We start from the raw sequence: 22963 nt of genomic DNA on the forward strand, positions 1-22963 counted from the left end.
GTGTTACCTCTCGTTTCTTCAACCACACCCTTCTGAATCAAATCATGAATGATTTCCAAAAGCGCTTTTTCACCTTCAGTGGAAATTCTATACTGTGGAATACGTGGTAATTCAACATTGGGCTTGAGAGTGACAACATAAGGTGGAATTTCGAGACAGCCCACATCATTTGGACCCGTGGCCCAAAGCATTGCTGGAAGAGTAAGCAATTCAGGTGGAAACTGATCTTTGGACAAATACATTGGAGAAGTCAATTTCTGTCCTAAAGTAAGATGTACACCAGAAGGAGAACAATATATCGTAGCATGCATTCTTTTCAATAGGTCCAAACCCAACAGATTCTCATCGCAAGCATTCGCAACAGAAGTGGAGCTTCCAAATCATAAGGGCCAATTGAGATAGGCAGAGGGCAAGAAACCGGATTACGAACAGGGGCGCCAGAAAATCCTACAGAAACGTTTGTTAAGCCAGACAAAGGTGCCCCAGGGAGTTTGGAATGAATGATAGAACTTCTCATCGCCCCAGTATCTAGAAGAAATGGCTCTAAAACACCCATTGTAGTGACGTTAACATAAGGACCACTCTGGTCTACTGGAACCGATACAACTCCCTTACTTTGTCCATGGCTGTCCTAGTTGGCATGAAGACTTTCATTTCCGCTTTCAATATAATGGTCTCCATTGTAATACTGAGTAGACCTAACATTCTGCTGATCGAAGTAGTTCATGGAATTGGGAGAAGGAAGGGCACGCTGTTCTTGAGTCAGCACACCTCGACCTCTACCTCTGTTTGCTGACGGGAGGCCAGCACGACCTCCTGGAGCAGATGGTGCTCAATTGCGCTGCAATAAAACCGGACAACTATTCTTAAAATGACCTTCCTCTCTACAATAGGCACATTGATTAGGTCCTAACAAAGGTTGCTGAATATATGGCTCAGGTTTTTGATACAACCTCTGAAACTGCGAAGGCTGTTGAAACTGAGGCTGAACATAGCGAGGAGGATAAGCTTGTTGCAAGAGAACCTTCGTTTTTAATTCTTTCATCTTTTTCTCTTGCTTTTCTTTCTCTTCTTTATCCCTGTTTTCATAATATTGTGCAGTAGCCAATATCTGGGCAGAAGAAGAAACAGCCCATGAACTTTCAGAATCTTTCAATTTGTGAGACAGCTCAGGAAGCAAATTAAATACGAATTTGTCCACAAATAATCGCTGACCACCCTCTGTAGCCATATCTTGACCACTGTGATCAATAAATATCTCCTCGAAACGAGTGAAGAAATCAGAGACACTTTCATCTTCCTTTTGCTTGCATGCCGCTAATTTATCCCAATTAACTCTCAATGCAGGCATCGTCGTTTTCATTAGTGTAATAATCCTACCAGGGAGTTCTGAAATCAAAGCGTCAGGCTTTGCACCACCCACTTGGTCTCTCTCTGTGGCAGTTATAACATCCCAAGTAGCACCTAATTCCTGTGCGTGGTTTTCCTTACGAATCTTAGCCCATATTGTCTGTGGGACTACATTTCCCATCAACATATCGATATCAGCTAGATTCATGATGCAAGCATCAACTGTCTGTGTTAATTCTTTATAATAACCCGCAGGGTTTTTACGAGGATCCGGTAGAGTCTGTTTTAGGGCCAAAACTTCAGATCTCTTCCAGGGGACATGTACCCATATACGCTGAAAATGAGCAGGAATAGCTGGATTAGCACCTGCTCCTGCAACCTCTTCCTTCCATACTAGAGGAACCTCTCTCATGGGGTAATTTTTCAGTGTCAGTTTAAACGACGGATCAGAATCAACGAAAGCCTGAGAGAACAATAAGGATCTATAAGAAATAAGTGTCCTTACAGCTTTTTCAACCTTAGAACCCACAATAAGTCCTTTATCAAAATCAGTCTGAACATCTAACAGACCCGGAGGAACCGAATTTAAATTCACATCCTCCCATTCTTTAATGAGAGTGTCGCACATTGCATTAAAAACATATCTTTGCGTGGGTGCATTCCATTGTGAGAAAGTAAGCATAATATGAGCACACTATATTGGGGACCCTTTTTGATCCATTTTTGTGCAAGAGATTCCAATCTCTCTCGTTCTTCAGAATCTGGGAACTGACTACGAGATTGTCTTCGAGCAAAAGCCGGAGACACATTTAAAGCTTCAAAGAAAGGAGATAGAATACCAGTGACGGTATCCGTAAGACGCTTACGCACAGACGGAGAATTAGACATAAAAATAGGGGACAAGGTATTATGCGAACTAATGGAAGGAGAACCGATAATTGCAGGAGGAGCAGAATGCAAAGGAGATTGAAGATCAGGAGACGAGGGCAAAGAAGTTGAAGTTAAAGGAAAAACTGCCAGAGGCGGTAATACTGGAGGAGGCAAATGCGGAAGAGCCGGAACAGGCGGAGGTACTACTGGCAGTTGAACGAGGCTGTAACAACTGGGGTGCATTAGTACCTTGTACATAGGGCAGAGGCAACCTCAATAAATGAGACATTAGGGGATCTTCTTCTATATCTTTCTTATTATCGGAAGGGGAAACAGGCAACACCGGATAGCATTTATCTATTGCCATGGGATGCTGTCTCTCTGAAATTTCAGTCGCATTATCAATTTCACCATCCTTAAATTGTTGGGCAGCCTGTATAATTGTCATACCCTGTGCTTTACTATCTCGTTTTGCTTGCTTAATTTCTTTCTGTTTGGCTTCTTTACGCCAAAGGCGGAAAGAGTCAAACATTGCCGGGCGGGCTTTTCTTTTGTATAGAACTGCTTCTAAATTATCTAGCACATCAGGCTCAAAGCTACCATTTTCTGGCCATTTTAGAACACCATCTTTCCTTGTGTATCGGGTCCATGCCTCGTTAAAGGCGATGGGGCCAATACCATGTTTTGAATAGAGCTCATATGTGGGAGTTCCAACCGAAGGAATCGGACAAGAGTCCTCAAGCCAGGAATCCCTATTACAACCAACGCAACAAAATTTTCCAAACTCAGTCAGACCAGGCATCTCGTGATTTCACCTGACTGTTCACAAACTTCAAGGGGGTAAAACTCAGTTTACGCAGCACAAATGCACTTACCCTCGGCTTCGGCTATTGCAATAGTCGAATCTAAGGACCAGAGATACTAAGGAACAAAGAACAAAAATTGTGGGCGCGACCCACGAAAATACTTAACTAAGGACGTCTTCTTACACCAACAGAGGCCCATCTATCGTCTCGCCTTACCATACATCACCAAAGAAAGGGCCAAGGCAGGGCAGCAGTCAGGGCAGCGGTCGTCAGTAGCCGTCAGGAAGGAGTAACCACGCTGAAAAAGACCTTCGGACCACTTTCGACATACAGGGGTCGCTTAATGTGGCTCGCGAACCCTCCGGAATTTTCTTGCGAGGTTCCTCACGACCTTCTGGCAGAACCGGTACCACTGAAGCCGTCCAACGTTGGGCGCCAGTTGAAGAACCAGAACCTTTTGGGCCTGGCGGCGCAGGGTACGCCTTAATCTTCTAGGTTCTCCTGCTCAGCTACACAGAGACACGGGACACTCTGTCGGCGTAAAAGATCGGATTTTATTAGCTGCAGCTAGTACAGTTATCCTAGAAGTACATAAGGTAGGTTCTCAGGAGACTGCCACTTCACTCTGTGGCGCACAATCTTATATACTATATAGGTAACATACACATTAACCAAATATACATCCAGAACATACAAGAAAGAGCCAATAAGGAAAGTTGGAAAACAGGACAGAACCAATAGGAGAGGTTTGAAAACAAAAGTGTCAGATGACTCGAAGAAACCTCTCCTCCAACTATGTTTGTCACCCCTCCCTCAAACTAATTCATTAACGGATTCGTAACTAACTTGCAGGTGGCGAGATACGTTTGTGTGTGCTGGAGGACAGTTGTGAAACGAGAGAATGCTAGCAGAGTACAGTGAAGGCCAGACGATAAGATAAAGTCAGAGAAGAATAGTGTGAACCAACAGATAGTTGAGACGGGGATTAGAAAAACCAGACAGGGATTAGTGTACTCGGCCAAACCTAACACTAGCTTTGCAAATAGAGGCAGAAGGCGTATTTCGACACCAGGCTGCAGAAAAAGCAGAATAGACTTTGTTCGCCGTGCTGCCTGAGTGATGGCAACATAAAATGGCAGCGGAGCACAAAAATGGCGGGTCGATTCGATCACGATCGAAAATCGAAGTTCCTCACCGGACAGTTTGGAGCCTTGACATGGGAAGACCTTTCCAGAACTTGATATGGGGGTAGGAAAGGGAATCTCTTAATACAAAGGCAGGTATAAATATTGGACATCCAGAGCCACTTTTCAGAACACTCCTGGACCTGTGGAAGTTACAGATGGAGCGCCCAGCTGCCAGGGGACTGCCCTGCTGCTTGAAGGACTAACTTGCTATCTTAGAAGGCATACTGGATCTGCTTGCCTTAATCCCAGGCTGACCAGGGTGTCTCTGAGGGTCAGTTGGCTGACCACCTCTGTGAGCTACAGAGACACAACAAGCTTCAGAGACCTCCCTGTCACTGCCCAGCTAGCCTGCTGCAACTGGACCAGCCTGAGCCCTACTGGCGTCAGCTGCAGTGAGTCCCTGATCCCCAAGGGGTGCCTTCTCAGGTCCTGAACCACTGGCTGGCATCACAGGGTACTCCTCCCAAACAAAATGTAAAAATCCTGAGGTTTGGGCTCCTCACGACCACAAACTGCCCTGTTCGCACAAAGACTCTGCTGCCAGCATGACCGTCAATGCTAATGGTCCGGTGAGACCTGCTCTTTGCGTTGACAGCAGCCCTCAGTGATGACTGGCATCAGAAGACTTGCACTTAATGCCATAGCAATGACAGCCCACAATGACTGCCAATGCGAAGCTGCAGCAATTACCACTCACAATGCTTGACTGGCTCTTTGCACTACAGCGGGAACCATCCACAACTGTCTGTGATGGTCAACTTCCTCCGTGCGGCATCCTCAAATGTGAACAGAACTCATTGCGCCAGACTTTGAAGGTAACTTTTCAGTGGGACTAATCTGCTCCTGGTATTCAATTGGCTTTCCATTGCTGTCGGCCAGAATTTGTGACTTTCCCTGGTCTAGTGCAACCAGATGACCGCAGGTGGCTCTTTGTATTTTAGGCACTTTTTTCACTACAAACTTTAAAACTGAATGTCTCTGGTTCTAGTGATTGGATTTTTTTGTTCTGTATCATTTTATTTATTAAAATTTGGGAATTTTCTTGTGTTGTGTTTTCACTTTGTTACGGTTTGTCTGCTGCATAAATACTTTACACATTGCCTCTAAATTACACCTGCCTGCGTTGTGCCAAGCTACCAGAGAGTTAAGCACAGGTTAATTTAGTGACTTTTGTGGTTCACCCCGACAAGAATTATTGTTGTTCCCTAAGTGGGGCTTCCACCCTCTCAACCAATAACCCAATTTCTTACAGGGGGGGGGGGGGGGCGTCATATGTACTATTCTATCTTCAACCCAACAAACACTGGGGGAAGTTTGTAAATTGAGAGCAGCAGGTTTAGTATAACTTCAGTTCACAAATACTGATGGAAAGTGCATAGGTTTAGGAGGAGGGCTGTCACATACACTATTCTAACTCTTAAACTACTTGCAATGAGGAAAAAAAATATATTTTATGTGGGTCCAACTTCATCCTTTAAACATTGGGAAATATGTATGTATTCGGGTGGGGAGTTAATATTCCAACTCCAACCCGAAAAACACTGGGTAAAGTGCATGCACTGAGGGAGCTCTGATTTACTATTTCAACTCCAATCCAACAAACTTTGAGTAAAGTTCATGCATGGGGTGGGGGGTCATTTTTTCTATTCTAGACCCTATTCCACAAACATTGGAGAAACTGCATTTGTTGGGGTGTGAGATGTATTCTTCCAACTCCAATCCCACAATCATTGGTCACATTACATATCTCAGGATGGTTATATTTGCTATTCTAATTCCAATCAATCAATATTAGGGAATGTGCATATATTGGGAAGATCAGGTTTGTTTTATTTTTTATTTATTTTAATTATTTTTATAATATTTAAGGTATGGGTAACAGTTCATTCACAATATTATTCACAGAGATATACAGAGGCCATTAATAATCATATTACATCACATATTTCAATGCAATACACCTTAAAGATTACATATACCACAGTCCATATAAAAACAGCTTAACGTTAGAACATACTATAAGAGGGGTTAAGATAACAACATATAGTACAGTGATAACAGAGCCGTATAATAGCAGCATAGTAACCCCACAAAGTTGAACTCTCCCGGGATAAAGTGCTTGGAGGACACTAATGTGCATTTAGTGACGGCCGCCAACCCTTTGAATATTCTCACACCTTAACAAGGGGTTAGGGTAACAACATACAGTACAATGATAACAAAGTAAGTATAATGGCAGCATAGTATCTCCACAGATTTAAACTCTCTTGGGATAAAGTGCTTGGAAGACACTAAAGTGCATCAAGTGACTGCCGACAAACTTTTAGGTTGTTTCGCACCTTAACAAGACCATAAACTGACATGTGTATAAATATAGATCTAATAACCCTAGAGACCCCAAATATACCGCTTATTTATCCCCAATCACTCCTGTCATTCAAAGGTTGGTCACGTCATCCATTCATTCACTGATGTCCAGATCAAACTATCCAGCTTTTCTGCCCTCCTCCCATTTTGCTCATAGAGGCTTTTCTCCATAATATACTTGACCAAGAAGCGTGATCTCCATTCCATAAAAGTTGGGGGATCCAGACTAATCCATCCAGATGCCAGATACATTTGTGCCATAGCCATTGCGACAAAGATCAGATAGACCCCTCTCGAGGAAGTTTCTCATCTTTACTGATCCCCCAGGAGAATTTCCTGGGCGTAACATTCATATGCTGATTTAAAATCCTCCCGATGTTGTAAAAAATGTGCCAACTGGGGGCACATACTAAACATATGTATTAGATGGGCATCTTACGTACCACATCTATAGCATTTTGAATGTGACCTCTTACCCCATTTAAATAACTTCTTAGGTGTAAATTATAGGTCGAAAGCGGTCTTAAAATGTTGGCTCTTAAGACTTGCAGTCAAAATTATCTCATTACAGAGCTCCAAGGACGTCTCAAGTAGGTGCCCCTTTGCCCCAACCTTGACTCCCACATCCCGCTCTGGACTTCCATATTATCTGTGAGATCCTCTGTATCATCAAAGGCCTATAATTATGCCAAATCCGGACACCCTGGTCCACTATGTCTACTACTGGGAATTTGATGACCGACAATTGTTTTTCATCCAGCTTACCAAGGAATTCCTGGAACTGAAGGTATTCGTAAAACGTCTCCTTTGTTAACCAAAACCTTTCCTGCAGCTGCGTAAAAGAACACAGTTGGCCAATATCAAAGAGATCTCCCAGCTTCAGAACTCCACAGGGCTTATATCGATTTCACATGCCATCTTGAAATGAAATATATCTAGTAAGACAGAGGAGTCCCACAGTAGGGTGTACTGATTAATTTTAGTAATATGAAGTCTTTTTAATCTTACACCAGAACTTGAAGGCCCGATCCCCTTCCTTAAACTTAGTCTTCTTATAATAGCTCTTCTCGAGGTTCCTTAGAAAGCAATTCAAAAAACAAAGTTAGAACGGATCCGCCACCTATTCTCATTTTTGTTACTCAAGTCTACTCCTTCAGTCACATTTAAAGTTTTTTTAGAGACTTGGAACCCACATGGTGTTTTAGAAGAAATCTCACTCATCTACCTAATAGTTGACATGCTTCATCATAGGGTTCCCACCCTGGTAGCCAAATGCCCCCAGGGTGTGCTACGATGCTTTATTACAGCAGAGCTGTTTTTTTGGGTGATCCGGTGATTGTGACATGAAGAATTAAAATTGGCTCTGGAATCCCTGTGATCTGAAGTATTTCAATTTATTTGAATATTTGGGGTTCCCGGTCAATATTAAAAAGAGTGGTGGATATATATGGGATAGTTAGTTGGTCTCATGTATCCTCAATATAATCATCCTGGGTGTGGTCTACATGTGTCAGCTACCATTACTAGCCCAGATGGGTCAACGTGGCTTTCTTCAGGACCAGGTTTATTTTGTACTTGCAAAACACACAAGATGATGAACGGAATGTTGCACATTGGCAAAACATTCACCCCCAGTCACAGATCTGGGTTTAATCCATTGTTATTTTGCTCATCACGACAACCCAGTTCAGACATGGCCATATGCAAATCAGTCTTGACCCTGTGCCTCATGGGAACAGTCCAGCCAAGCTATGTCTTCCCTGGACCGGAATCAAGCATCCTAGGACCGGTTTCGGGGTTTCACCCCTCTTCAGCCAGGATAGCATGACTCCAGTGGCGTAGTGAGCACGGGACCTACGTCTGGGCATACCCTTCCCACATAGGGCGAACAGCAAAACACACAAGCTGATGAACGGAATGTTGCACATTGGCAAAACATTAACCCCCAGTCACAGATCTGGGTTTAATCCATCGTTATTTTGTTCACCACACCACCCCAGTTCAGACATGGCCACATGCAAATCAGTCTTGACCCTGTGCCTCATGGGAACAGTCCATCCCGAACTGCCAAGCCATGTCTTCCCTGGACCGGAATCAAGCATCCAAGGACCGGTTTCGGGGTTTCACCCCTCTTCAGCCAGGATAGCTTGACTCCAGTGGCGTAGTGAGTACGGGACCCACGTCTGGGCATACCCTTCCCACATAGGGCAAACAGCAAAACACACATGAGGCACAGCATCAAGACTGATTTGCATATGGCTGGGTTCAAACTGGAACGGTGAGCAAAAAAACTATGGATTTAGGCCCAGATCTCTGTACTGGGGTGAATGTATGGCATTGTTCTGCATTCTGTCCATCAACTGTTGTTTTTGCATTTGTCACCCCGAGTGGGAAGGGTATGCCCAGATGGCAGTTCGGGCTGGACTGTTCCCATGAGGCACAGGGTCAAGACTGATTTGCATGTGGCTGGGTTCAAACTGGAACGGCATGGTGAGCAAAAAAACTATGGATTTAGGCCCAGATCTCTGTACTGGGGTGAATGTATGACATTGTTCTTCATTCTGTCCATCAACTGTTGTTTTTGCTTTTTTTATTTTGTACTTGCACACTCACTAAGGCATGCAAGGTGGGGGTGTTTGTAGTGGGTACTTTCCTTTTCTCCAGTGGAACATGGGTCTCCTGTAAACATATAACGTCAGGTCACAGCCTTAAGAACCATGAAGACCTTAAGACCCATTGCCATTCTTCCTCTTTTGCCTTTGTCATTCAGACCACAAACATTTATTGTGCTGACACAATTTTTACCCAGTGCCATAGACTCCTCTGATCATATTCCAGATTATATTAACTGCCCTTTTAACCCATTAAGGTTATTTAGCCTCTTATCCTATTTCTTACCCCTATCCATTCTCTGTTGATTGTCTAGAAATTCATGACCTATACCCTCCTTGCCCTCCCCTTGCCCCCATTTCCTCCCACCACCCAACCGCCTAACTCCTCCCCATCCCCTGCTGCTATACACCCCCTAACCCCACCCTGCTCCTCACTGAGGCAATTGGACCACTCATGGCCCCTATATGCTTAAATCAGGGCAGTGCAACGTTTGTGCATGTTCACTCATCATCCTTCCTATCATCCCACACCAAAACCAATCAAATCATAGAAAAAGTGAAAAATCCATACCCACAGGAATTGAATACCAAAATTCAGTACAATTATAAGAACAGCATATATCTTATTTTACCCCGCTGCTCCTCTATTAGCATCCGACTAAATAATCTATTAAAGAACACATAACACAATACAATAGTCACTAAATGCAATATAATCATAATATCCTAATACAAAGTGCCCTGATATAGTGCAGAGTGCTGCTAAGGTGCACACAAGTACCACCAGTCAAAAATAGATACCCTTGTGTATTAAAAAAGGAAAACACATCATAAAATATTCCTTCTTTGGGCACCCCCTATCTTACTCCCTTCTAGGGTCAAGGACCAACCTAGTCTATCAAGAAACTCTTTAGCTTTAATTTCCAACGTGAAGTAGTATATTTGGTCTCTTTGAGTTTGACTTTGAGTTTGGCTGGGCTGAGTAGATATGCCTGTGCCGCCTTAGACTACATAGGTTTAATTAGCTGCCGAGGCCATCACCGTAGCGTGACAGAAGTCTGGTCTGACAAAAAAAGAACAATCGTTCACCACTGTGTTTGCATCTGGTCGTGCTTTATCAAAAAAAAGCCTGGCACAGAAGGAAATTACCTATGTACACCAAGAATGCCCTGGGTCTGCTCCCTTCTGAGTCCTGATGCCAATGCTGCTTGAAGGGAAATCTATATGCTCTCTGAACCTCTGTTTACCAGTTCAAATCTTATAGCTCTGGGAAAGCACTTTTAAATAGCTGACATCATCTTTTTCTAAGCCCTCCTCCACCCCCAGGATGCTGAGCTTACTTAGTCTCAGCCGGTTTTCGAATTCTTTACATTTCCATTGAGTGTTTCCCCAGGTGTTCCTCGTGGTCCTCTTCCATCATCCTATTGGCTGTGGTTTCGGTTTCTAAGGCAGCTACCCGCCTCTCCATTTCAGACATTTTGGTTGCGAACTCAGTACAGGTTTTTGCTACTTTGCGAACAGCCCCTTGTAGCTTCTTATTGGCCACCTGCATCCTACAGGTATCTAGTCTGGCCTCGTCATGATGGGCCATAACCCCTTGATATATGATCACATCAGGTTGTGCCTCTGCTGTAATCTGCCACTGGGGGTATTTCTTTCTGGTCTCGGCATTTCTGACTAATCCCACATGAGGGCGGTGTAGGTTATTTCTCCATTTGGTGAGGTAGTATGTTGAATAGACTCCTGCCTTCCAACACCATCCCCATCGTCACTTGATCCACTTGAGCAACTCAACGAGCTGACCTTCAGGTCTCATATTGGTTGTACGTCCTCCACAAACCAGTCAGATTGATCCGACAGAGAAAAGAAGTGCTCTGCCACTTCAGTCTCTCCTACATGGCCAGCTGATTTAGCTGACACTTCTTGGGGTTCTGCCTTCTGGACCATTCCCTTTCTTTCCAATGGCGTCCTCTGGTGCCAAGATTACTGCCTTTTTCCTGGTGACATTCTGGGCTCTTTTCCTTTGCCGATTAATTCCAGTACAACTATCTATTGCTTCTGATGTTGATTTAACCATAGTCTTATCAGAGCATATCAGTATAGGTGCTAGAGCCGAATGCCCACCCCCTTCCATATTTGCTATATCCACTGAAGTGCAAGTAGGGGCAGGCTTAAGCGTACTCACACTTACTGATTTGGCTGATTCCGCTGATCCTCCACTTTTTTGCAGTCTGCTCTCTTCCATATTGCCATGCGCTGTGTCCGCTACTCGAGGAAGCTCTTCTGGCCCCAGGACAATTTCTCCTGTTCCATAGCTGCACCCTGGTCTGCTTTTTTGAAGAAATCTAGTGTTTTGCAGTTGTTTTTGTCCCCACTAGACCTGAGATCAGACTTTTCATATGCCTCTCCACCACTTCCATTCTTACCAGGGGGTTTGCTTTTCTTCTCTATGGTTCCAATGCCGCTTACTACCCATGGTTTCAAAGCCAATTTTGGGCCCATCCTGATGCCCAAAAGGTGCCGCCTGCTGCAGTACTGCCAAGTGATTACTCCCAAGCGCAGCACTGCGAGTAACAGACCCAGGAGAAATCTCCAGCCGCTGTGCTCATACCATTGAAGTGCAGCGTGGCTGGGCAACATTGTTTGTTTGAGGAGGAGCTTCCTGCTCATGCATTCACGCACGTCCTAGACAAGGGAGGTGAGGGTGAGTGATCTGTACGCCCACAACTATGCAGTCTCCATCATGCCCCCGAGCCTCAATCCAGTGGGAAGATCAGATTAATGATAACTGCAGTTTGGGGGCAAGAAAGTGACATTTTCTACTCTTACTCCAAACAAAACAAATATTGGGGAAAGTGCATGTATTATAGGAGTCTGATTCATTATTCTAAACAGAAATATTTGGATAAGTGCGCATATTGGGTGAGGTCTGAATTATTATACCAACTCCAAAGCCACACACATTTGAGAAAGTGTATATATTGGGGGAGGTTAGATTTACTATTCTAAATGCAGTCCCACAAACATTGGATATGCTGCATATGTTTGGGGAGATTAGACTTAATATTCCAACTCCAAACCCACAAACAATAGGGAAGCTGCAAATATTTGGGTGTGGGGGTGAATGAGATGTACTATTTTATCTCTAAATCAACAAGCTTTGGGAAAAGTGTATATATTGTGCGAGGGCAGATTTACTATTTCATCTTCATATAATTGGTGATAGAGGGGTCAGTATTATATTTATGAACCCAAAAACATAGTGAAAAGAGCATATATTTGGGGTCAGATTTACTATTCAAACCCAATCCTGCAAACATTGGAAAAAGTGCATATATTGGGTCAAATTAACTATTAGCTGTAACAGAACAAGCAAATGTAAATAAATTGGTGAGAAAAATGTCAAAAAACATGAACATACACAGTAAAATCCTCAAATATTGTTTCATTTTTAAAGATGAATATATTACCTATAATCATTTCAATATTATTTTTGATTATTATTTTGAGGTTCATTATTTATACTGCATAACAAATAATACAATTCTCATTTTAAATACTTAGACATATAGTTAATTTCCAATGGAGAGCGTTCAGAGTGGACGCTCAGTGTTAGCAGCAGGAGGCTTTGTTTCGCTGGTCTGATTCGCTCTTGTATATCCAATGTAATCTCCTTTAAAATAAAAAAGAGTCCAAGGCCACACCAGGAACAGTTGTTGAAATCAATTTATTAACAATGGAAAGATGTATCTATACCCCAATAAAAAGTGATATTTACCTTTCATTTAGTACTATATATAAATTACATTTTTATCTAAGTAATATATCTCCATTTTTTTTAATAATACTTCAGGTACACGTTAACAATACCTTGATCACCCAATATTTATTTTAATTCATGCTTATAAATTATAGCCCACCCTGTCCCTCAATGCAACCTAAATTCTGTTTAAAACAAAAAACATACACTATTTTATAAATAACTAACCACAATATAAAACTGGGATTTTTGAAGCAAATTTCAAAAAATTATTATTTTAAGTTTAGATTCATAATACCATTTAATAATTTCATGTAATTTAAAATAAAACATTTTCCAGGAAATCCTCCAATAAATCCCATAATATGTTTACAACTCAATTGAAAATATCTCACATTAAAGAAAAGAAATTCTAAATAACACATGAAAAAAGTATTTAATGACATTTTTAATAAACAAAATTTTAATAAACAGTAATTATTAATTATATTTATAAATCTCCCATTCGAAAACTTTTTTCTCATGTCCTAAAAACCCACTAAAAATATAATCTTAACATAAAATTAAGAAAATTAAAACGTATTTGAAATACTTTTGTCTAAACATACATCTACCAACACGTAAGGATACAAATGAAATCTATATTAAATACCACAATATTTGGTCCAGGTTTTCTAACATTTTGCATTAGGGCAGCATCACCTTTTGGACCCAGCCCCAAAGCAAAATGTATTTTGGGATTTACTGAGCCATGCAAAGCCTGATTTGTGTGGCTTAGAAAATGTTTTAAAAGCAATGGAACATAGTACCATTAACTTTTTAAGGGCTGCATTTAGATTAAGGACTACAAGGGGTAGCCGAAGCCCTTAGATCCTTCGCGTATCATTCCTGTATACTGTTTTTTAGATGAGTAAGATTGGCGAGGGATAGGTTATATGTGATATGCACATTTTTTATTTATATATTGAAATTGCATTATGTAGAACTCTGATTGATTAATTGTTCTTAAAGCTCGTATCTGTAACCTTTTTTATGATAAATTGTTACTTTTATGGTATTTTTACATGCCGAATAAAGATTGTTATATATACAATGAAACATAGTGCCTAATGGTGTCTTTCGGCACTATATTTATTTTTGAGTTTTATATAGCACTAGCTAGACCTGAAGATATCAGAGCGCTTTAAAGGTTATGTGAAAAGTTCAGTCACACTACATGCGAGGCTACGTTTGGGTCAAACAGTCAGAAAGTATAAGACTATACAGCATAAAATAGTAACATTAGCAACAGTTAAAGACTGCATGAGTCGGGTGACTGCAGTATGGACAATGTCAGTGGGGGTTGGATCTTTAGAAATGAGGATCAGCTTGTGAGAGTATTGAAGTAGTTGTTGAGTAGTAGAGATATGGGGTCCCGTTTGAAGCAGTGAAGGAAGAGGATGCAGCGGAGATCCTTAGGTAGTGAGTTCCAAATCTTAGGAGTGTTTCCTGAGAAAGAGCGCACCTAGAAATATTTCTTCTTCAGATTCAGAGGTATGAGAAGAAGTGAGTTGGAGCTTCTAACAGCCTGTCCTTTTCCTGCTCTATATAGTTTGTTTTCTAGGTATGTGGGTTTTTGTGTGAAGGGTCTTGTGGTTGATAAAAGCTGTCTTGTAGATGCATTTTCCTTTGATGGGAAGCCAAACGTTTTAATTCCTGTGGTGAATCTGACGGCTGCTTTGAGAGTTGCTCTTAGGGGCGCAACTTGACTTTTTAGATTTCCAGTGTTGATGGCATTGCCGTAGTCAAGTCTAGAGAGGACTAGTGATTGCACTACTGTTTTGAGGTTGTTGGGGGGGGGGGGGAAATGGTTTGATTTTCTTGAGATGTTTTAGTGTGTAGGGCGCTCCTTTGGCTGAGTTGTTGATGTGCTTTTTCATTATTATGTTTTGATCCAGGGCGCTACCCAGGGACTTTACAGAGTTACAAAGTGAAAGATAATAGTTAAGTGCATCAATGATTTTGAGCTATTCTTGATTTGGTAGGGTTTTTTTGGGGGGAAAGGAGTAGAAGTTCAGTCTTGTTGGTGTTCCACTTGAGGTGATTGGTGTTTAACCAGGTTTGAATCTTATTAAGTGTGGCGTTCAGATGCCAAATGTATTTGGTTTTGTAGTAGAGTTGTGTTGTCAGCATATAGGTGATATTTAATCCCTGCTTGTTTCAAAATATCTGTGAGGAGTCCCATAAAGAAATTAAATAGGGATGAAGAGAGAATTGAGCCTTGAGGCACACCTTGTTGGTCTTATGTTGGCTTAGAGAGACAGCTGTTGATTTTAATTTGTCGAGTGCGATGATGCAAATAGTCATGTGAACCATCTGAAGACTGTGTGGTTAATACCAGTGTGATTCTTTAGGTTCTCAAGTAAAACTGAATGATTTACTGTGTGTAAGTGCTGCTGATAAGTCAAGTAGGATTAGGAGGCAGGAGTTAACATCATCTAAGGCTCTGAGAATGTCATCAGATATATTGAGCATAGCAGTTTCTGTGCTACAGCCTTTCTTGAATCCTGATTGGAAAGTCATGGAGGTTGAGTTTATCTATGTGTTGGTTGAGCTGTGACAGGACACACTTCTGAATCACTTTAGCTAGTTTGGTGTTTGCTCTGAGGTTGTTGAGGTTGTTGAGTTCTGCCCCAGTTTATTTGAGAATAGGTGTGACTTAGCCTAGTTAGAAAGATTCAGGTATACGGCCTGAAGAGAGAGAGGCATTGATGATTTTCGTCCAGAACGGAAAGATGATGTGGTTAAGGTTCTGTACTAGGGTGGGGGGGAGGTGATCATTAGTGTGGGATGCGGGTTTCAAGTTCACAATTATTTTGAAGACTTCTTCTTCTGTCATAGGTTTGAACTTCGTCCACCTAGCATTGTTTTTCAGTTGAAGGAGGTCGTAATTGTCTTTAGTATTTTCTGGTCTACTCCAGGCGGAAGTTGCATCTTGGGGAGGAGGCTCCATTGAGACGTGTGTGTCAATAGAGAATGAGGCCTGGTATGACTGACTAGTGTCATGAATGAGGGATCGTTCAATTGTACCAACTTTTTCAGAGAGGAAGTTGGGTATTTCTTTACAGCCGTAATTGGTTGCTATAGCTTTATGTTGGGGGGTGAGAGTAACTTGTTTTTTTACATTGAAGAGCTCCCTCAGTCTGTTTTTCACATGGTCAAGCTGATTGCGGAAGAAAGCAGCTTTTTCCCTAAAGTCTATGGGGAGGCGTTCTATAAGTGTAGCATGGATGTTACCGGGCATCCATCCATGGATTTTGATGCAAACCCAGATTTACTAAGGTCAATAAACCTAGGTTTGTGCCAAAATGGTGTGCCTACCCGAGGCTGGAGTATTGATAAGAAATATCTTCATTGCCCTTGTTACTTCCTCTTTCCATATGTGCTGCATTCTGCAGCATACATTTTGCAGCAAGGTGTTCCTTTCTACACAAAAATAATACTGCCGGTGACACAGGTAACTTGGCACCATTACGCAAAGGTGATTGCATTGGCACTAGGCTGCCTGAAGTGCACCAGTGGTATGAGCAAGCAGAAGTGCATGTTATCTTAGTAGATATGGCACATTTCTGCTTTCTCTCTTTCGTGCAATGCTGTGCAGCAAGTTGCCTTGCTGCATTGCATGAAAGGTTAGTAAATCTGCCTGATAAAATGCCCAGGATTCATTCCGGCTAGTGGAGCCCAGCCTCACATTGCCAATTGTTTGACAGTCAATGCTCGGCTACATGGATGCGCGATTCATAATCCGTTATAACTGCATCTCGATTCACAAGAGCACCCCAGACTGTCATTGCATTGGCTTGCCCACACCTGATGCGAGCCTGTAAATGTACCCCCATGCCTATTGTCATACACATCTCAGATTGTAGGACTGTTGCACAATCCTTTGGTGTCTCCTACAATTACTCTGTCCTGATGATGACCCTTTTCTAAATAATTTTATATTGTGGATCGAAACATCAACAATTTCTACTGTGGACTGTTTTTAAGTTTGATTGAGGATTTCAACACTCTTACCTTGAGTGCTATATGTTACATCAGCTATCAGCCACATGTATATATTTGCATTATGTATAGCACTTGCACACTATTTATTCACTTCATCACATTCACTGCGCCATCACTAAATAGGAGCACCATGTCTAAATATGATAGAGGGAATTGTTAAACCAAGTCCTTGTTTTGACACAAGATTACTTGTAAAGAATGAAAATAAATGCACAAAACGCAAAATAAACCTTACTAGCAGAAGGTTTATTATAACTATTGCCAGGGACGTCAAGGGCTACACTGCTCCCATACGGACCATTTTCATTGATGAGAATTCTTCCACCGAGGTGTCCGGGTTACCCCTTTTTTCGAGACCACATGATGGGCAGGACACTTTTTGTTGGATGTCCCTCATCCACCAAATTCTAAATAGGGCCCAAACTTGTTTATTTTGTTTTTCCATTGCGCTATACAAATGTTGACAGTATGATGTGAAACCCAGGACCGAAATCCATTCCATTATTTATGTCCAGATGAACACCATCTCTTTATTGATCTATTTTAAAATGAAATCAGTATTAAGCAGCAAATGAAAAATATTTTTCTAATGGATAATCAAAAATGTGTTCTTTTATCCATTCTGCCTGATACTGCAGGTGAAACAAGTAACTCAAGCTGGAGGGAAACCATCTGCCATTACTCAGCTCCATGGTCAGAGCTCGCCACTGACAACATTATTCTGACAGTTCCTTCAGACAACATCCGCTCTCTAGAAAATCCTGAAGAGCTCCTCTCTCTCTGGGACAAGATGATGAAGGCTGTTGCTGAGCTTTCTGGTGTGCATGTTCCCTTAGCAAGGCCAGAAAGAATTGTGGCTGATGTGCAAATATCAGGTGGTAAGAATTTGCTCTGAATTGTTCATAAAATGATCCCAAGGCGCCGCTTACCATGAAACTATTTGTGGATAAAAGCTCAGCATCATTGCAATTTTTGAAACTTAAAGTAGAGCTAATATTATTTTTCAAAGTGGTTTAAAGCATGTATATTGTGGATCCACGTGGAGCCAACACAAATGCAATATGTAAACTTTTTCAATAGATCTTCTTTCTCTAGACGACTCATTTTGAATTACCACCTGGATTCCATTAGAAAGTATCATGGGGTGGACAGAAGGAAACTTGCCTCTCCTCCAGTACTTTGTCTATTTGCCAGGAGGTCCAACCTTCGTGCCATAACAGGAAGAAAGTTTTATCAAATTAAATCTGCACAATCTCCTCATACTCAACTATTCAAATTGCAAACTTTCTTAGATTTTTTCTAGTTTCAGTCACTCTCTTCTTAACCAGCTGTGAGTAAGAAGGCACTTTGACTGCTTCTGCACTATTATTAGGGGTGACGAAGCCTAATTGCTTTGCCTTAAATCCAAAGACAAGAGCTCTCCAAAATCTGGAATACATATAAAAATGTAGACTACATGCAATGTACATTGATGGGATTCAACTTAATGGATCTTTGCTTGATTTAATGTTTTTAGATCCCAATCAATAACTTTTTTATTATGGTCTTTCATCTTTTTCTTACTTAGCTCCAGCTCCCTTGCCCAGTCCTCTGTCAGTTGTAGCGCCATGAAACCGCTGGTGTACGTGCGCTGTATAAATAATTTTAAATTCAAATTCTTTTGCGATTGCTGATTATGGCTTATGCAATGCTTGAGGTGAACGGTTGCATATATCATCATAACGGTATTGACTGTTTTTAGTTTTGCGTAATAATGCCTTTTAATTTTTTATTTGCTGCGGTGTAATTTCAATCTAGTTCAGGTGATAATTTGACATGCACAGAATCTACACAACATACCGTAACAGAAAGTGACTTCATCAATGAACTAATTGTTGATATTTTTGTACTTTCATCATTGATTTCATCATTATTTCATCTGAGATTTGATCATTGATTAAATCATTTAAGGTGTCAGAGAGGTAATGATCAGTGCATGTTGTTGCATACCTATGGCTCTAGTAGAGTACCACTACACCTCTGTACTTAAGGCTGACATAACACTCAATAGGAGAGTTCTTATTGTGAGGGCGCACTGATAACAAAGAGAGAATCAGTGTGGTTTACAAGCACTCTGATTTGACTGTGCACTGCACTCATTGCGAAATATATTGCAGATACACAGGTCCTCAGGTTTTCCATAAGAAGGGTTTATTAAAAAACACGTCAACCACAGTCCAGAACCAACTGCTTTTCTTCAGCCCCTTGTGTAACTGCATTCCACAATGGACCTTTTCCAATTAATGGTATAGCGTACAGCATGCACCCTCCCCTTCGAATGCAACAGAGATTAAGCAGTTGCAACTTCATCTCATATATAAATACAGAATAGACAAATTAAAATGACTATAATGGAGCAAGGCAAATAGAGAAAATCTATGCAGGACAATATTCAAAGACCATACCAGGTTTTTTCAAAATTAAGAATCATTACAGAAAGCAAAAATCGCTATCAATATATTTCATAATAAGCGAGTAGTTTCAATATAAGGGCAATCACCAGAAATAGATCAATAGCTAGAATCCAAAAATATTCTAAGTACAGAATCAAATAACAGTCTGACATAAAGACTGCTCGGTATGGAACCAAGTAAAGGTCTGGCACACACCCCAGAATAGGCACATTTTATAGTTTTAGAGGAGTAGCACACCACACTCCTCCTATGGTGTTCAGTTGCAACATGAGCTGAACTAATAAATTAAGATGACATAAGCCAATCAACATCATGGAAAATCTGTTACATAAAACAGCTATTCCAAAGACTGCCTAAACATTACATAATTAACTATCCCATTTACCCTACATGCAGGGAAAATGACATTGCACAGCTAAACAATAAACCATTTAAATGGCTAAACAAACAGTTGTGACTGCAAACAGAAACAGCCTTGATTATTTGCAACATTACAGGAACAACTTAGACATGAAGCACAAGTTAGATGCAGTTCGTAAGCTTCACCACAGATGTATTCGTATTTCGACTATCCCATGAAAAATAAACACGGGAGAAAACATGCACATAGGAAACTTTCCTCATAATTTTAAAGCCACATTTTCTTCAGCCATCACTGCTGGCAGAGAAAGTCCCAGTGAGTTTATTTTGCAGCCTTGTTATGCTAACAATCGCATGCAAATTAACATTAATTATAATGAATAAATCTGCTCCAACACCACAACTAAATCTAGCACCTGGCAAGTGGCTCCTGTGTGTCTTGTATTGATTTATTAGCAAATCTGTTGCTTGTGAACTTTATATTGAAGGGTACATCTTTCAATCATGATGTTTTTAAATCAAGTTAATAAAACTCAGTTTATATGTAGTTTCCTATTCAAGAATAGTGAAGCTGTGGAGTACATCTGTTTTTCAAACCCAACAACTTGTGGCCTACATGCAAACAGCAGTGATAGATGAGAGGATTGGGCCCGCCAAGGCGAGGCTTTCACCAATGCTGAGTTTGCTGATGTACTTTTCTATCCATATCTTCTGTCAGTGGAAAATTGATGTAAATGAAATCGTCGGAGACACGATGTTGTCTACAGGTAAGAATGTGGATTTATTCAGAAGCACAGAAGACAGCAACCGCTTTCCAGCTGACCAGACACATAACTGCCAATACTAGAATACATCTGGGTCAAGGAACACGCTAAGGACACTAAAGCTCTAGAGTGATACAAGGGGAAGGACACAAAGGAAGGGCTAACAGAATACATCATGATAAACCTATACAACAAAAATATTATTTGACGCCAAAGGGTTTCCAAAGGAGACTATAGGCAGCATCACTTAAACCACAAGTCATACCTGTTGTGAAAGAAATCTGTGCGAATTTGAACTACGATATCAGTACCGATAGGAACTCCTAATCCGCAATGTTTTCTTTCGCTTTTTCTCAAAATTGTCCCTGTGTACTTGTCCATTTTTTTTACAAAGATCTAACATGTTCTGTCTTTGGTATAGGTTGGATGCATTCAGGATATCCAATAATGTGTCATGTGCGGTCTGCTAAAAGTCTGGTTGATGCCAAATCAATTCTATCAAAGGGCATGTGGGGCCCCATCCATGAGTTAGGACACAACCAACAGCGCAGTGAATGGCAAATCATGCCTCACACCTTCGAAGCCATGTGTAATATGTGGACAGTGTATGTGCATGAGAAGGTGCTGAATATCAACAGGAAAAAGGCTCACCCAAGCCTCCAAGACGAAGAGAGAAGGGCCAGAACCATACGCTATCTAGAGAATGGGTCAAGGCTAGACAACTGGCATGAGGCAACCTGCCTAGAGACCTACCTCCAGGTGACTTTTTCAGCAATTAATGACAAATCATTAAATAACATTCTCCTTGTAAATATCACTCTTCACGCTTGCTTTTTACCTCATACTTTCTGCTTTTAATTCCACACTGCTATACCATTCCATTATGTCATTCCAGGCATGAATTACCTTGTTTAGAGTTCATTACTTCTTTAAGGAGGTTTACAACCATTTTATCTAACCATGCTGCCTTTCCAGACTCACACAAATATCCTTTAGTATGTGCCCTTAGGGTAATCTTTCCACAAACGTTTTGCTTTCTCCCCTCCATTTTGCTAAAATAGTTTTTTGTTGCCCTTAGAACTCTGTGCACTTCACCACTGCTAACCATTGCTAAAGTGATCGTACTCACTCTTCTAAGCATGGTAAAATTGGCTTTCACCCAATTGCCACATTTAATGTATGTATAAGTCCCTAGTAAAATGGTACAACATGTACCCAGGACTTGTAAATGAAGACACCATTAGTGGGTTAGAAGCAATTATCGTGCCACCCACTTAAGTAGCCCTTTAAAACAGGTCTCAAGAGTGCTATTGCACCCTGGGTGTAATGTTAAACTGTCCAATACGACCTGGCAAAATAAGCCTTCTGACAGGCCTATTTCTTGTTTTTTAATACATATGTCATCCCTAGGGTAGGCCCTAAACAGCTATTGTTTTTAAAAGGTTGGAAATGTCCTTCTACATTTTAAATGTTGTGGTTGTGAAAAACTCCTTAATTTGTTTGTCACTATTGTGAGGCTAAGGTTAGCATATCATCGGGTTAGCTTATTACAATTACTAAGTGCTAACATTTGATTGGGAAGTGGTAGAAGTGCCATCTCTGGTCTCAAAAGAATTGTAATTTAAATTAATCTTTATCGTTGAAGTTGGATTTTAAGACACACTTCTGAAAAGGCCATTTTTAATATCTTGTGTCCTGCCTGACAGGACTTTGATTAGCCGGGCAGTTGGCCTTTGTGTATTCGTTCCAGACAGTGAGACAAAGGGGGAATAGGTGTTGGCAGGATGGGCCATCCTGCCTGAATGTGCAGTGCAGAACTGTTCCCTGACCCACTTACTTTTCAAAGGGGCTGCCTGAGCAAACACACAAAGAACATCTTTTGTCACCCCAGGTCCCTTGGAGCCTGGGCAGGAGGCAAGGTAATTTCAGAATTATCTATGGAGGGGGATACTCCAGAGGTTTCTTCTACTTCAAAGCTAGCCCAACATATGAAAATACGACCCTCAGACCCACTGTTCAATACACTCCTGAACCCCTGGAAAAATTCTGGAGGACCCCTTGTACTCAGAGGACTGCCCTGCTGTTTGAGGTCTGCCTTGTTCTCCAGAGGGCTACCCTGCTGCTCAAGGCATTCCTTGCTGTTTGAAAGAGAGAGGAAAATCTTCAGAGGAAGACTTGAGTGACTCCAAAGGTCAGTTGACTGACCTCTTGCTCTGAGCTACTGGGACATAACAAGCTCCAGTGGCCTTCTTGTAACAGCCCAGCTGACCTGCCTGAGCCCTGCTGGCCTCTGCTATAGTGAGTCCCTGGTCCCAAAGAAGTGCCACTACTGGTCTTGGACCCTTGGCTGGCATAAGAGTGCACTCCTCTGAAAGAAAGGGAGCAAT

General features: G+C 41.5%; 1 protein-coding gene across 2 annotated transcripts in view; it reads left to right on the forward strand.

Annotated features, from left to right (window-relative positions):
* Positions 1-22963, forward strand: part of LOC146825654 (TRPM8 channel-associated factor homolog) — a 402285-nt gene that overhangs the window by 279760 nt on the left and 99562 nt on the right. The window contains exons 6-7 of one of the 2 annotated variants that reach the window (XM_085607651.1): positions 17638-17877; positions 20998-21335. In XM_085607651.1, coding sequence (XP_085463777.1) covers positions 17638-17877; positions 20998-21335 — 578 coding nt within the window. The remainder of the gene's footprint in view (positions 1-17637; positions 17878-20997; positions 21336-22963) is intronic. The other variant, XM_085607652.1, reaches the window with a different exon arrangement.

This window comes from Triturus cristatus, chromosome 5_2 (assembly GCF_964204655.1).
Source record: "Triturus cristatus chromosome 5_2, aTriCri1.1, whole genome shotgun sequence".
NCBI classification, from domain to species: domain Eukaryota; kingdom Metazoa; phylum Chordata; class Amphibia; order Caudata; family Salamandridae; genus Triturus; species Triturus cristatus.